This window comes from Sinohyriopsis cumingii, chromosome 11 (genome assembly GCF_028554795.1).
Source record: "Sinohyriopsis cumingii isolate HCF-2022 chromosome 11, ASM2855479v2, whole genome shotgun sequence".
NCBI lineage: Eukaryota > Metazoa > Mollusca > Bivalvia > Unionida > Unionidae > Sinohyriopsis > Sinohyriopsis cumingii.
The window spans coordinates 82,946,934-82,960,474 of record NC_142971.1 but is presented as its reverse complement, the minus strand read 5'-3'; the positions used below and the strand labels follow the sequence as shown (position 1 = coordinate 82,960,474).

General features: G+C 35.3%; 1 protein-coding gene across 2 annotated transcripts in view; it reads left to right on the top strand.

The window, feature by feature from the left end:
• LOC149788864 (chitinase domain-containing protein 1-like) overlaps positions 1-13,541 on the top strand; it is a 55,634-nt gene that overhangs the window by 33,756 nt on the left and 8,337 nt on the right. For both annotated transcript variants that reach the window (XR_016424270.1, XM_089974979.1), the window contains exons 6-11: positions 412-518; positions 3,685-3,746; positions 5,701-5,793; positions 8,940-9,038; positions 10,279-10,434; positions 13,248-13,325. Coding sequence is in view for 1 of the 2 variants with exons in the window: in XM_089974979.1 (XP_089831105.1) it covers positions 412-518; positions 3,685-3,746; positions 5,701-5,793; positions 8,940-9,038; positions 10,279-10,434; positions 13,248-13,325 (595 nt within the window). In the remaining variant the exon portion in view is untranslated. The remainder of the gene's footprint in view (positions 1-411; positions 519-3,684; positions 3,747-5,700; positions 5,794-8,939; positions 9,039-10,278; positions 10,435-13,247; positions 13,326-13,541) is intronic.

The following is a 13,541-nucleotide window of genomic DNA, read 5'->3' as shown; positions in this document are numbered from 1 at the left end:
GTAAAACACCAAAGCCACTAAAAAAGGTTTTTAATATAAGAAAGTACCATGGTAACCTAGATTTATTAGCCATTTGTCCTTGATTTAACGTTTGAGTCGAGGTCAGCCAGATGAGTGATCTTAAATCCACCTGAGCCAGGCCCTGTAATTTTTTTAAAAATCTTCTTGTTTTGAAAAGCATCAGACTTTGAGGATTTTATTGATGATTTGATGAATGTTATAATTCCTAATGTTACAATATGCATCAATTATATTTCAATAAAATAATAATAATAATAATAAAATACAAATTTGATCCCTTAAATAGGCTATCCAGTATACTTGCATCAAGGGAGGTAAGTCTGTCAGTGAGTTGTAATTATAACCACTTAATTCTGTTAGTATCCTGTCTCTAATCTTTGTACTTTTCAGTTCCACGCATTCTGTTTGATAGCTGGACTGGGAAGGACTATCAAAACTTATTTTCCAACGAGGATGAAATGGAAGATTGTATAAACACCATCCTTGAATTTATCAAGGTCTGTAAGCCTTCCTACACAACAATATAATAAATATGTTTTTGTGAGTTCTCCTGTGTGGAATATAATATAGACCATATCAACTGGACTGGAAACTATGGTACAGGCTATATAAACTGGACTGGAAATTTTAATACCAACTGTATAAACTTGACTTGAAGAGGAAAAGAGGAAACCATTCATATGCAGAAATGTAGTGGGAGTCACAGTGTTAATGCTTGTTGGATTTTGAATATTTTTAAGTACAGAGAGTTCCATGTTCTGATTGACATAACAGTATAAAATTGTATCAAGTACAATGGACACTCACAGCTGAATGTTCAGATTAGATTCACATATGTTGGTGTATCAAGTACATGGACACTCACTGCTGAATGTTCAGATTAGATTCACTTATGTTGGTGTATCAGTGTAAATATGTACTCAATACAGGGACACTAACTACTGAGGGCTGTGTTTAGATTCACACAAATCTATATCAGTAGAAAAAGACCAAAAACGTTTTTGTTGCATTATTTAAAAGAAAACTACAAGTTAAATTACAATCCATTGGTGTTTTTACCAACAGAGGTGGTTAAGAAACAGTAAACTGTGAAGTATTTTTTGGGGGGTTGGGTACCATTATTTATGGATTTAATGGTTGTTGTAAGATTAAAGATTTGATGAAATATACTTCTTTGGATGCAATGAATAATTATGTCTCTATTGATGAATTGATGAATAATTATGTTTCTGTGGAAACAATACAAGTCCTTTACTAAATTTTGTTAATGAAGTATGACAAAAATGACTTAATTATCTGTGACAGAGCACCAAAAGCATGACTTATTCATGTGACAGCACCAAAAAGTACCTTCTTCATTCATGACAGAGTATTTCAAATTTCCATGTTATGCCAGTGTATAACATGCAGCTAGTGGTAAATATGACCAGATCTATGACAGGAATGACTCGCATACAAACACTGCAAGCTATGACATTGCATGTAATAAGTGTGTAAATCATGGTCTTGCTTTCATCAGATGTTTGGGGCTAACTGCAATTTATATTTCACAAGAAGGTCTCCAGATGGCCAAATGTCTAATGGTGCTTGCCTTTACGAATCACTGACATCCCACCTCTGTCTACATGGGTTCAAGTCTTGGTGCTACCAACATGGTTATGTCAGAAAGCTTGTAAGTAGCTTCCTGTGGGTCGGTGATTCTTCTCAGGTTCTTCCTCCACCAGATATACCGACTGCCATGTATAGCTCATGATGTGCTGAAAAATGGCATGAAGCTCACAACAACAACAACAACATTGTATTTCAGATGGTAATTTTTGTAATCCACTTAGAGATAAACTTTGCTTCAGTCAGGTTGGATATTGCAGGGCTTAAGATTACTGACTTGAGATTTGAGTTTATATCAGTTTTAAGTGTGGTAAATGTTTTGTTTATTACATATTTAAGTTGAGAAATTCTATGAACATGGAGCCAAATGTGTTTTTGGTCTGTGCTGTATGATCTGTCTAGGTCTATGCCTTATGGGATTGGCCTAGGTCTAGGCTATGAGATCCATTGAGGTCTGTGCTGTATGATCTGGCTAGGTATATGCTTTATGGGATTGGCCTAGGTCTAGGCTATGAGATCCATTGAGGTCTGTGCTGTATGATCTGGCTAGGTATATGCTTTATGGGATTGGCCTAGGTCTAGGCTATGAGATCCATTGAGGTCTGTGCTGTATGATCTGTCTAGGTCTATGCTTTATGGGATTGGCCTAGGTCTAGGTTATGTGATCCATTGAGGTCTGTGCTGTATGATCTGTCTAGGTATATGCTTTATGGGATTGGCCTAGATCTAGGCTATGAGATCCATTGAGGTCTGTGCTGTATGATCTGTCTAGGTCTATGCTTTATGGGATTGGCCTAGGTCTAGGTTATGTGATCTGTTGAGGTCTGTGCTGTGTGAGATCTGTCTAGGTCTATGCTTTATGGAATTGGCCTAGGTCTAGGCTATGAGATCCATTGAGGTCTGTGCTGTATGATCTGTCTCGGTCTATGCTTTATGGGATTGGCCTAGGTCTAGGCTATGTGATCCATTGAGGTCTGTGCTGTATGATCTGTCTAGGTATATGCTTTATGGGATTGGCCTAGGTCTAGGCTATGAGATCCATTGAGGTCTGTGCTGTATGATCTGTCTGGGTATATGCTTTATGGGATTGGCCTAGGTCTAGGCTATGAGATCCATTGAGGTCTGTGCTGTATGAGATCTGTCTAGGACTTCTTTGTGAGATATGAGATCTTTCTAGGTCTGTAGTTTATACTGTGTGAAATCTGTTTAGGTCTTTGAAGTACAAAATTTATCTCCATTTATGGTGTGTGAGACATGTCTAAGTCTATACTATATACAGTTGGATGTAAGAAATGTAATACATGACCCTGAATAATGCTATAGAGTATATGCCTAAATTGAATAATGTTATAAACTATATACCTAAATGGAATAATGCTATAGGGTATATACCTAAATTGAATAGTGGTATAGGGTATATACCTAAAATTGAATAATGTTGTTCCATTGGAAGCCTTCAATATCAAGGTTATTGTTGTTGTTGTTATGCGGTTTAACGCCATTTTTAGCACAAGATAGGCTATACATGGCGGCCAGTATTAATGGTGGAGGAAGAACCCGGGAAAACCGCGGAAAGAACCACCAACCCACGAGAAGCTACCGGCAAGCTTTCTCACATATCCACATTGACCGAGCCCGAGACTCGAACCCACATATACAGAGGTGAGATGGCAGTGATCCGTGACAGAGAGCGCTTTAGACCACTCGGCCAATATCAAGGTCATTGGATGTGAAGTTGTATAGTGTCATTCAGCAAGATATGTCATTTAAGGGACATCTCTGTAAAAAAAAATTGTATTTTGTAATGCAGTAAAACATGTATAATATAATAACAGTAAAACATGTTATAATGGATATCTCTGTATAAAGGTCGCAAATTGATTGTACTTTCCATTGATTCTCCTGCTTGGATTACTTTTTGTTGTATTTATTTGAAAGTCTGTGCTGGATACATAAGACTGGCAGTTGTTAGCATGGAAGCCCTAAGTACAAAATGAAAGGAGAACAAATGATGATTCATTCCATTAAAATACATGTTTATTCTCTTTTACCCAGGAGAATGGTTTCGATGGCGTTGTAGTGGAAATTTGGTCACAGCTTGGGGGATATCGCAGAAAGTGAGTATCACATCAGAGATTTTGTTAGTGGTCCTCTTGGCGATGAAAATAGACAGGTCCCAATCAAAACCAAAAATGTCAAAATGATGATTAATTCCAAATTTTGCCAATTTACTCCTTGATTTATTTTCCTAATTGGTTTTACTCTTTCACAAAATGTTGGCCCAAGGCTAGAAAAGCCGTTGCATAATGATTTCATTTTGTTCAGTTTGAGCTCAGATTTCTTTTTCTTATTCCTTTTCACTTTACATTTATTTTAATTTTCAAGATACCTTGGAAAAATAGCAACAAAAAAAATGTAAAGTTTGACCTTTTTAAGTGATTAAATATAGATTCATCACAGAAATCAGCATTTTTCTTCATACACAGAAATCAGTCAGCATGTTTCTCATTCATAAAAGAAATGTCTAACATGTCAATATGACTGCTTTCAAAAACATTCTACACTTAAGGTAAAATTTGGAAAATGGTCATATATTTGGCTTTTAAGAAACACCTATTGCCTCGCTAAGTTTGACCATTGATAACCACCTAGAAAAAACATGGCTGACTTGTTGAAATACTTTTACATACACGTAAAGTGAAAGCAGCTGATACTTTCATGTGAATATTAATATTGTATACCCTTCTTACGACTTCATGTGAACATTAATATTGTATACCCAGACAATGACTTCATGTGAACATTAATATTGTATACCCAGTCAATGATTTCATGTGAACATTAATATTGTATACCCAGACAATGATTTCATGTGAACATTAATATTGTATACCCAGACAATGATTTCATGTGAACATTAATATTGTATACCCAGTCAATGATTTCATGTGAACATTAATATTGTATACCCAGACAATGACTTCACGTGAATATTAATATTGTATACTCAGCCAATGACTTTATGTAAACATTAATAATGTATACCCAGCCAATGACTTCATGTGTATGTTAATATTCTATACCCTTCTGATTTTTTCATGTGAACATTAATATTGTATACCCAGACAATGACTTCATGTGTACATTAATACTGTATATCCAGACAATGACTTCATGTGAATATTAATATTGTATACCCAGCCAATGACTTTATGTAAACATTAATATTGTATATCCAGACAACGACTTCATGTGAACATTAATATTGTATACCCAGACAATGACTTCATGCAAACATTAATATTGTATACCCTGCCAATGACTTTTTTTGCAAATTCATTATGTGGAATGATGCGGTAAATTTACACTTATTGGATGTTGTTAAGCAATTATTGGAAGTTGTCAGGCACTTATTGGACGTTGTCAGGCACTTATTGGATGTTGTCAGGTACTTATTTAATGTTGTCAGGCACTTATTCAGTGATGTCAAGCAATTATTGGATGCTGTCAGACTTTTATTCAAAGTGTTTAGCACTCATTTGATGTTGAGAAGCACTTATTGGATGTTGTGAAGCACTGATTGGATTCTGTCAAGCACTTATTTAATTAAGTGAATCAGTTATTGGTTGTTGTTAAGTATTTATTCATTGCTGTCAAGCATTTATGGAATGCACACATAGGTCCCAATGCATCTATTGTTCTGTACCATAATGTTACAGCAGTTCTATTGTGATCTAACAGCATGTAACATTGCATTGTGTCATATTATGTATTTATGCATGATTCTGTTGTGAAGAACAATGCCAGTGCAGTGTATTATTTAACAAATGGAGCATATAATAAATGCAGTAACACAATTATACCAGTACAGTTTTTAGGGCGATTTTTGAGATAGTTTCTAATTTGAACCTCATGTGTCCTCCAAATGTTCACAGATGCCTTTAAAAATGAGCATGGTCATTGAAACGGTTCTCATACAACTCAACAATACAGCATTTTTTCAGCAATTGCACTCCACACAAAAATCACAGAATATCTTAGTCATTGAATGTCCATGTTTGTGCATTTCAGAGAATTGGTTCACTTCCTGACCCACATGGGAGAAATGTTTAAGGGGCAGGGCAGAATATTAATTCTTGTGATTCCACCACCTGTTCAGGCTGGGTGAGTATTTACTGGATTGATCACCTCCACTCCATACCTATATTCCCCCATCATCATTGCATGCAAGACTTCACATTTAGAGATTTCAATTCTTAATAGCATATTTCTTCAATGGCAACTCCTTCCTCAAAGATGAGCCAACTCTCCCCAAATAAAACTTATACCTGCTTGTAGCAAATTGGGAAATGTCTTATTCTAAGCCCCAGTAACACCTTGATCTCTGATATATCCAAGCCTTGTGCCACTCAATTGGGCACCTTTTTTAATTTATGACCAATACATTTATTTTATATTTTTGCCAAAAACTCTATGAATGTCTTGTACGTGGGATAAGGAAGGCGTCTTTCATATCTGGGTCAAAAGGTCAAAGGTCAAGAGAGTTATGACTGTAAGAAGAAAAATAGTTTCATACAGTCCTGAACTAAATATTATGGTGGCTTGCACTTGGAGCAGTATGTTTTGTTAACCTTTCTTTCCAAATGACATTGTACTACACAGAAAATAACAATATTCAACAAAGTTTTGATGAGTGAAAATATGAAAATGCCTACTGGTGACAACATTGTAATAAATAAGTACTAATTAAAATAAGTCATGTAAAGTGAAATTTGTGTTCTAGTTTTTTCAGTTTAGTTGCATTGTAATCATCATAACTACCTACTTGTATCCAAACACAAAAAATGTCAGTATACCATCACAGGTCTGTCTGCATTATTTCTGTGTGAACCTAGTTAAGTGCCGATTTTTGTGATCTCTGACTTACAGAAGTATTTGCTGTATTGTTACACTCAGTTATAAGCAGATCTGCTTTGTAATAGTATGTTAATTATGTTTTTTATGTTAAATCAAATAAAGGGGGTGACATTTAAAAATGAAAGGGTTGAAAGGCATGCCAATCCTACCAACATTATGAGCTAGTGGTCACAATCATGTGTCACGTCAACTCATTCCAATTAATGAATCAAGCACTTTTGTAAATAGTATGTAAGTAGTATAATTAAGCTACCTTTAAGTGGCCTACTGGTTCACTAATGTGATAAAGACAGCAAGGCGAGCAGTCTAAAAGAGTACATGGTGAGAACTAAACTTCACTTAACATGTACAGTTCATTATGGAGAAGAGAGTTCTATAGTTTATATTGATCATAAATGTTATTGAATTGGCACTAAAACATTTCCTCAAGGATGAGAAGAAGTTTCACTAATAGATAATCACGGCATCTGTATTTTACTATATTAAAAAAAACTAAATAAAAAAAGTTTTGACATTTTTTGTTGTTTTACAAAGTAAATGTCCCTTTTTCATTTTTTAAAATAACTCTCACTTTATGGTGAATCAACAACAAAATACACAATGTATTCACACACACACACACACACACACACACACACACATACATACATGCACGCATGCACACACATACATAGGTACATACATGCATACATACATACACAATGTATTCATGTACACATGATGGTTGTGGAGACCTTATTGAGTAATTTTGTTGACAATCTTTCCGACATTAGGTGTCTTGAAAATAAAAGTAGAAAACTTCATTAGAACTTTCTCTTTATTGACAGTTATTCCCAACATGAAAATAAAAGTCCCATTACACACCCACCCAATTTGTCTTCATGTCAGTCCCATTACACCCCCACCCCATTTGTCTTCATGTCAGTCCCATAACACCCCCACCCCATTTGTCTTGATGTCAGTCCCATAACACCCCCACCCCATTTGTCTTGATGTCCAGTGGTGTTATTGGGCAGTACACCAAGTTTTATCATTATAGAAATCATGGTTATTAGAGTCAACCTGGTAATGTCATTATACAAATCATGGTTGTTAGGCCACCTGGTATTGTCATTTTAGAAATCATCTTTATTAGGCAGTACACCTGGAATTGTCATTATATAAATCAAGCTGTTTAGGCAGTCCCTTTTTTGTCATTATATAAAGTATTGTTATTAGGTAGCCCTCCTGGTTTTGTCATTCAGAAATGGTTATTAGGCAGTTCACCTGGTATTGTCATTATATAAATCATCATTATTAGTCAGTCCACCTGGTATTGTCATTACAGAAATCACAGTTATCAAGCAGTTCACTTGGTTTTGTCGTAAAAATCATGGTTATTAGACGGTCCACCTGGTTTTGTCATCATAGAAATCATGGTTATCAGGTAGTCCTCCTTGATTTGTCATTTTAGAAATCATGGTTATCAGGCAGTCCACCTGGTTATTATCATTATAGAAATCATGGTTATTGGGCAATCCACATGGATTTGTCATTATAAATAATCATTTTTATCAGGCAATCCACCTGATTTTATCATTATAGAAATCATGGTTATCAGGTTGTCCACCTTGATTTGTCATTATAGAAATCTTGATTCTCAGGCAGTCCACCTGGTTTTGTCATTACAGAAACGGTTGTTAGGCAGTCCACCTGATTTTGTCATTATAGAAATGGTTATTAGGTAGTCCACCTGATGTTGGCATGATATAGAAATGGTTATTAGGCAGTCCACATTGTTTGCTTTTTTCATTGTAGAAGTCATGGTTATTAGGCAGCCCACCTGCTTTTATCACTTTAGAAATCATTGTTATCAGACAGTCCAAATGGATTTGTCATTATATGGTTATTAGACAGTCCACCTGATTTTGTCATGATATAGAAATGTATATTAGGCAGTCCACCTGATTTTGTCATGATATAGAAATGGTTATTAGGCAGTCCACCTTGTTTTTTTTAATTGTAGAAATCATTATCAGGCAGTCGAAATGGATTTGTCATTATAAAAAATTATGGTTATTAGAACAGTCTACCTGATTTTGTCATTTTACAGATCATGGTTTTCAGGCAGTCACACCAGGATTTGTCATTGCAGAAATCATGGGTGTTAGGTAGTCACCAGTTGTTTTTTTTTTCATTATGGAAATCACAGTTGATTTGCAGGTCCCTGATTTTATTATTATAGAACTCATTGCTATTTTAGAAGTACCCTGATTTTATAAATTTAAAAATCAAGTCCTCACATGTCTCAGATTCCAGTTGTATGCTGAATCAGTAATATTTAATTACACCAGTTACTAGTTTACTTTTTATATTTTCGTATCTATGTGATGTTTAACATGTCTTTGTTTCAGGAACACCCCAGGGATGATAAGCAAAGAGGACTTTGATGCTCTGGTTCCAGTAATTGATAAGTTCAGCCTAATGACTTATGATTTCTCTAGTCCAGCCAGGTTAGTTGTAATTGTTTTGTTCAAATGAATCTTATATCTACTGTGAATTGATAAGCTTTGTGAGGCACCAGATTTTGAGGATTTTGTAGTTATTACAAACTTTGAATATGTAAAGATCTGGTAAACAATGACATTCCATGTAAACATAATTGATCTCGTCCTCAGTTGAAGAAAGTAAGTGAAGAATTTTTTTAATTTTTTCACAAATTCATGACAAACTGATAATACACATTTAAATAAATGAATTGAAAGCCATTGATAAGAGTTTACAATTTTTAAGCAGTTCAGCATGGGTGATTTTTTTTTAATGTACTTGGAATCAGTGATTGTTATTTGTAACTCTTCATAATGTATGCTGACATTTTTGATGATAGGCACAAACCCATTGAAATGTGGACAGTGATATTTAAAGAGGCGGTGAGTGATGTAAACTGCAGGATTACTTGCCCATGACAGATGCATCTACTAGTTTAAAAAATTTCACAAGAATAGAGGACATAGGTTACGGTATCAGTTCTATGGCTGTTATTTTCCACAGTGATGCAGCATACCAGTGTGCTGTAAATTTATTAGCTACTTTAACTAGGTCACTAAAATACTTGAGAATGCTTCATGGCACTTCGTTCAGGCATTTTTGGGATTGTAAGTTAGTACTGCTGAGTTTCATGCTGTTTATAAGCTATTAACTTATAAAACAAAACAGTAAAGTTTATTATCGTTCTGTGGAACAGATGAGAGGTCTTTAGATATGAAAACCTTCTAAAAGGATTGTGTACTTGCATGAGCCAATTCATGGATACAGCGATGATTCAGTGGATGGGCTGGACTCATTTGAGAGAGGATCATCTATGGTAGAAGAAGTTATATGTATACTGTGCGACATTTGTCAAAATTGTTGATGTCCCACCTAATGTCAGTTTTAGGTGTTGGCTAAAATTACAAACTTTGCCAAACTACTAAGATATTTTTAGCGTTGAAATGTCCATTCATTTTGTAACATTAAAATTTAAATAAGTAAATGGAAAATATAGTAAAGATATGCAGTTGACTGACATACATTGCTCCATATTTTAAGCAGGATAAGAAAACTAGTCCCTTTAGAAAGGGAGACAGTCTGAATTTGATACATTTGAAGCCTTATTAGCACTTCAAGCTTACAATGCAGTAGAGTGAGATAGGTGGCTAGCAGGCTGGATTGGTAGACAGATGGATGTTAAAGAGTAAGTTATATCCCTTGCAGACCGGGACCAAATAGCCCCCTGGGTTGGATGAAGCTGTGTGTTGAAACACTTGTCCCTAACAGTACTTCACCATATCGGCAGAAGATCTTAATGGGGCTCAACTTCTATGGCAATGATTACATACCAGGGAGTGGAGAACCTGTTGTTGGGAATAAGTGAGTATATGATAGGTTTTTTTGACATATTTGTTTTATATATGCTTAGCCATCTCATGATGAAATACTAAAGTCATTCAATGGAAATTGGCCCTAATATTTTGTACCTTTTCTTTCATATAATTAAAACACCATTTACATTCATATTTGGGCTATGTTCAGTAAGGAAAATGTTTTTGTTTCAGGTTGGGGCTATTTTCAGTAATAAAGACCTTTGAATGTAGGGTTAAATTCAGTAAGGAAGACCTTTTCATTTGAATGTAGGGCTACATTCAGTCAGGAAGACCTTTTCATTTGAATGTAGGGCTACATTCAGTCAGGAAGACCTCTTCATTTCTAGTTGGGTTACATTCAGTCAGGAAGACCTTTTCATTTGAATTTAGGGCTACATTCAGTCAGGAAGGTCTTTTCATTTCTAGGTAGTTACATTCAGTCAGGAAGATCTTTTCATTTGAATGAAGGGTTACATTCAGTAAGGAAGGCCTTTTCATTTCTAGTTGCATTACATTCAGTCAGGAAGACCTTTTAATTTCTAGGTAGGGATTAAGTCAGGAAGATCTTTTCATTTCTCGATAGGGTTATATTCAGTAACGAAGGCCTTTTCATTTCTAGCTGGGTTACATTCAGTTAGGAAGACCTTTTAATTTCTAAGTAGGGTTACATTCGGTCGGGATGATCTTTTCATTTCTCGATAGGGTTACATTCACTAAGGAAGGCCTTTTCATTTCTAGGTATGATTACATTCAGCCAGGAGGACCTTTTCATTTCTAGGTAGGGCTACATTAAGTCAGGAAGACCTTTTCATTTCTAGCTGGGTTACATTCGGTCAGAAAGATCTTTTCATTTCTCGATAGGGTTACATTCAGTAAGGAAGGCCTTTTCATTTCTAGGTATGATTACATTCAGCCAGGAAGACCTTTTCATTTCTAGGTAGGGCTACATTAAGTCAGGAAGACCCTTTTCATTTCTAGCTGGGTTACATTCAGTCAGGAAGACCTTTTCATTTCTAGGTTGGATTACATTCATCAAGGAAGGCCTTTTCATTTCCAGGTAGGGTTACATTCCGTAAGGAAGGCCTTTTGATTTCTAGCTGGGTTACATTTGGTCAGGAAGACCTTTTCATTTTTAGGTTGGGTTACATTTATCAAGGAAGGCCTTTTCATTTCTAGGTAGGGTTACATTCAGTAAGGAAGACCTTTTCATTTCTAGATATGTTTATATTGTCAGGAAGATCTTTTCATTTCTAGGTAGGGTTACATTCAGTAAGGAAGACCTTTTCATTTCTAGGTAGGGTTACATTCAGTAAGAAAGACCTTTTCATTTCTAGGTAGGGTTACATTCAGTAAGGAAGACCTTTTCATTTCTAGGTAGGGTTACATTCAGTAAGAAAGACCTTTTCATTTCTAGGTAGGGTTACATTCAGTAAGGAAGACCTTTTCATTTCTAGGTAGGGTTACATTCAGTAAGGAAGACCTTTTCATTTCTAGGTAGGGTTACATTCAGTAAGGAAGACCTTTTCATTTCAAGGTAGGGTTACATTCATTATGGAAGACTTAATTTTCTAGTTAGGGTTACAATGAGTAAGGCAGACTTTTAAATTTCTAGTTAACCTGTATAATAGAATTGTTAACCTCACACCATATGCTGGCAGCCTATTCAGTAGCACCATTGCAAATTTGGCACCATTCACTATCAATCTGGCACCATTGTAAACATGGCACCATTCACTGGCAGTCTAGCACCATTGTAAACTTGGCACCATTCACTGGCAGTCTAGAACCATTGTAAACTTGGCACCATTCACTAGCAATCTAGCACCATTCACTGGCAGTCTAGCACCATTGTAAAATTAGTACCATTCACTGGCAGTCTAGCACCATTGTAAAATTAGTACCATTCACTGGCAGTCTAGCACCATTGTAAAATTAGCACCGTTCACTGGCAGCCTGTAAAGTTGAATTGTTGCCTTAGCACTAACCTGATACTGGCCTTATTGAACAAAGTCCTACTTTTCAATCTGTTCCAATATAGTTCTATTTTTTTCTATTCTAGTATAGTTCTGGCAGAGACGCACAAAACTAAAAACACAATCATTCAGAATTTTTAAATGTGTAACATTTTCACATTTGGGTCAAATTCTTGTACACTTGTAATAACTACCTATGTTACCTGTATATGAAGACAGTCAATCTTACTGTTAGCTTGTCCTGAGTGGTTCTTATTACTTTACGTACATTTAACTGTAGATGCAAAGATGGAATTTATGTGATTTGCCTGTTCACACAATGTGTACACAGATGTTAAGTGTGGTTTAGATTAGTTTCAGAACCCTCCTGCAAACAACATTCACGTTTTCATTTGAAGCAGTCTTCTCAAAATCAAAATTACAGGGTTGGGGCAATGCAACATACAGTCAACTTGAAATCAAAATTACAAGGCTGGGTGAGTGCAACATATGGTCAACTCAAAATCAGAATTACAAGGCTGGGTCAGTGCAACATACATTCAACTTGAAATAAGAATTACAAGGCTGGGTCAGTGCAACATACATTCAACTTGAAATAAGAATTACAAGGCTGGGTCAGTGCAACATACATTCAACTTGAAATCAAAATTACAAAGCTGGGTCAGTGCAACAATTCCAACAAATGTTAGCTGCAGTGTTTCAGTTTAAAAGTAGCAAAAGTAGAAGGTTGGTAAATCTGCTAGGCTTCTAATGGGTGCATTGTTCACTGTATTCAAGTTTCATTTAATATAAAAACAATATTTAAAAGTTACATATGAGGTTTAAAATTATAATTCACTGATTGCAGGTATCTGGAAATTTTGAAGAAATACAAGCCAAAACTTAAATGGGAAAAATCTGTTGCAGAACATGCTTTTGAATATTTGTAAGTACAAATCATTTGTGTAATATTTTTTATGCTGATTCCCTCTCTTTAAAGTCATGTAAGATTTTTATGGTAATTACCTCTCTTTGAAGTCATGTAAGAATTTTATGCTAATTTCCTCTCTTTAAAATCATGTAACATATTTATGCTAATGACCTTTCTTTTATGCTAATTCCCTCTCTTTAAAGTCATGTAATATTTTTATGCTAATGACCT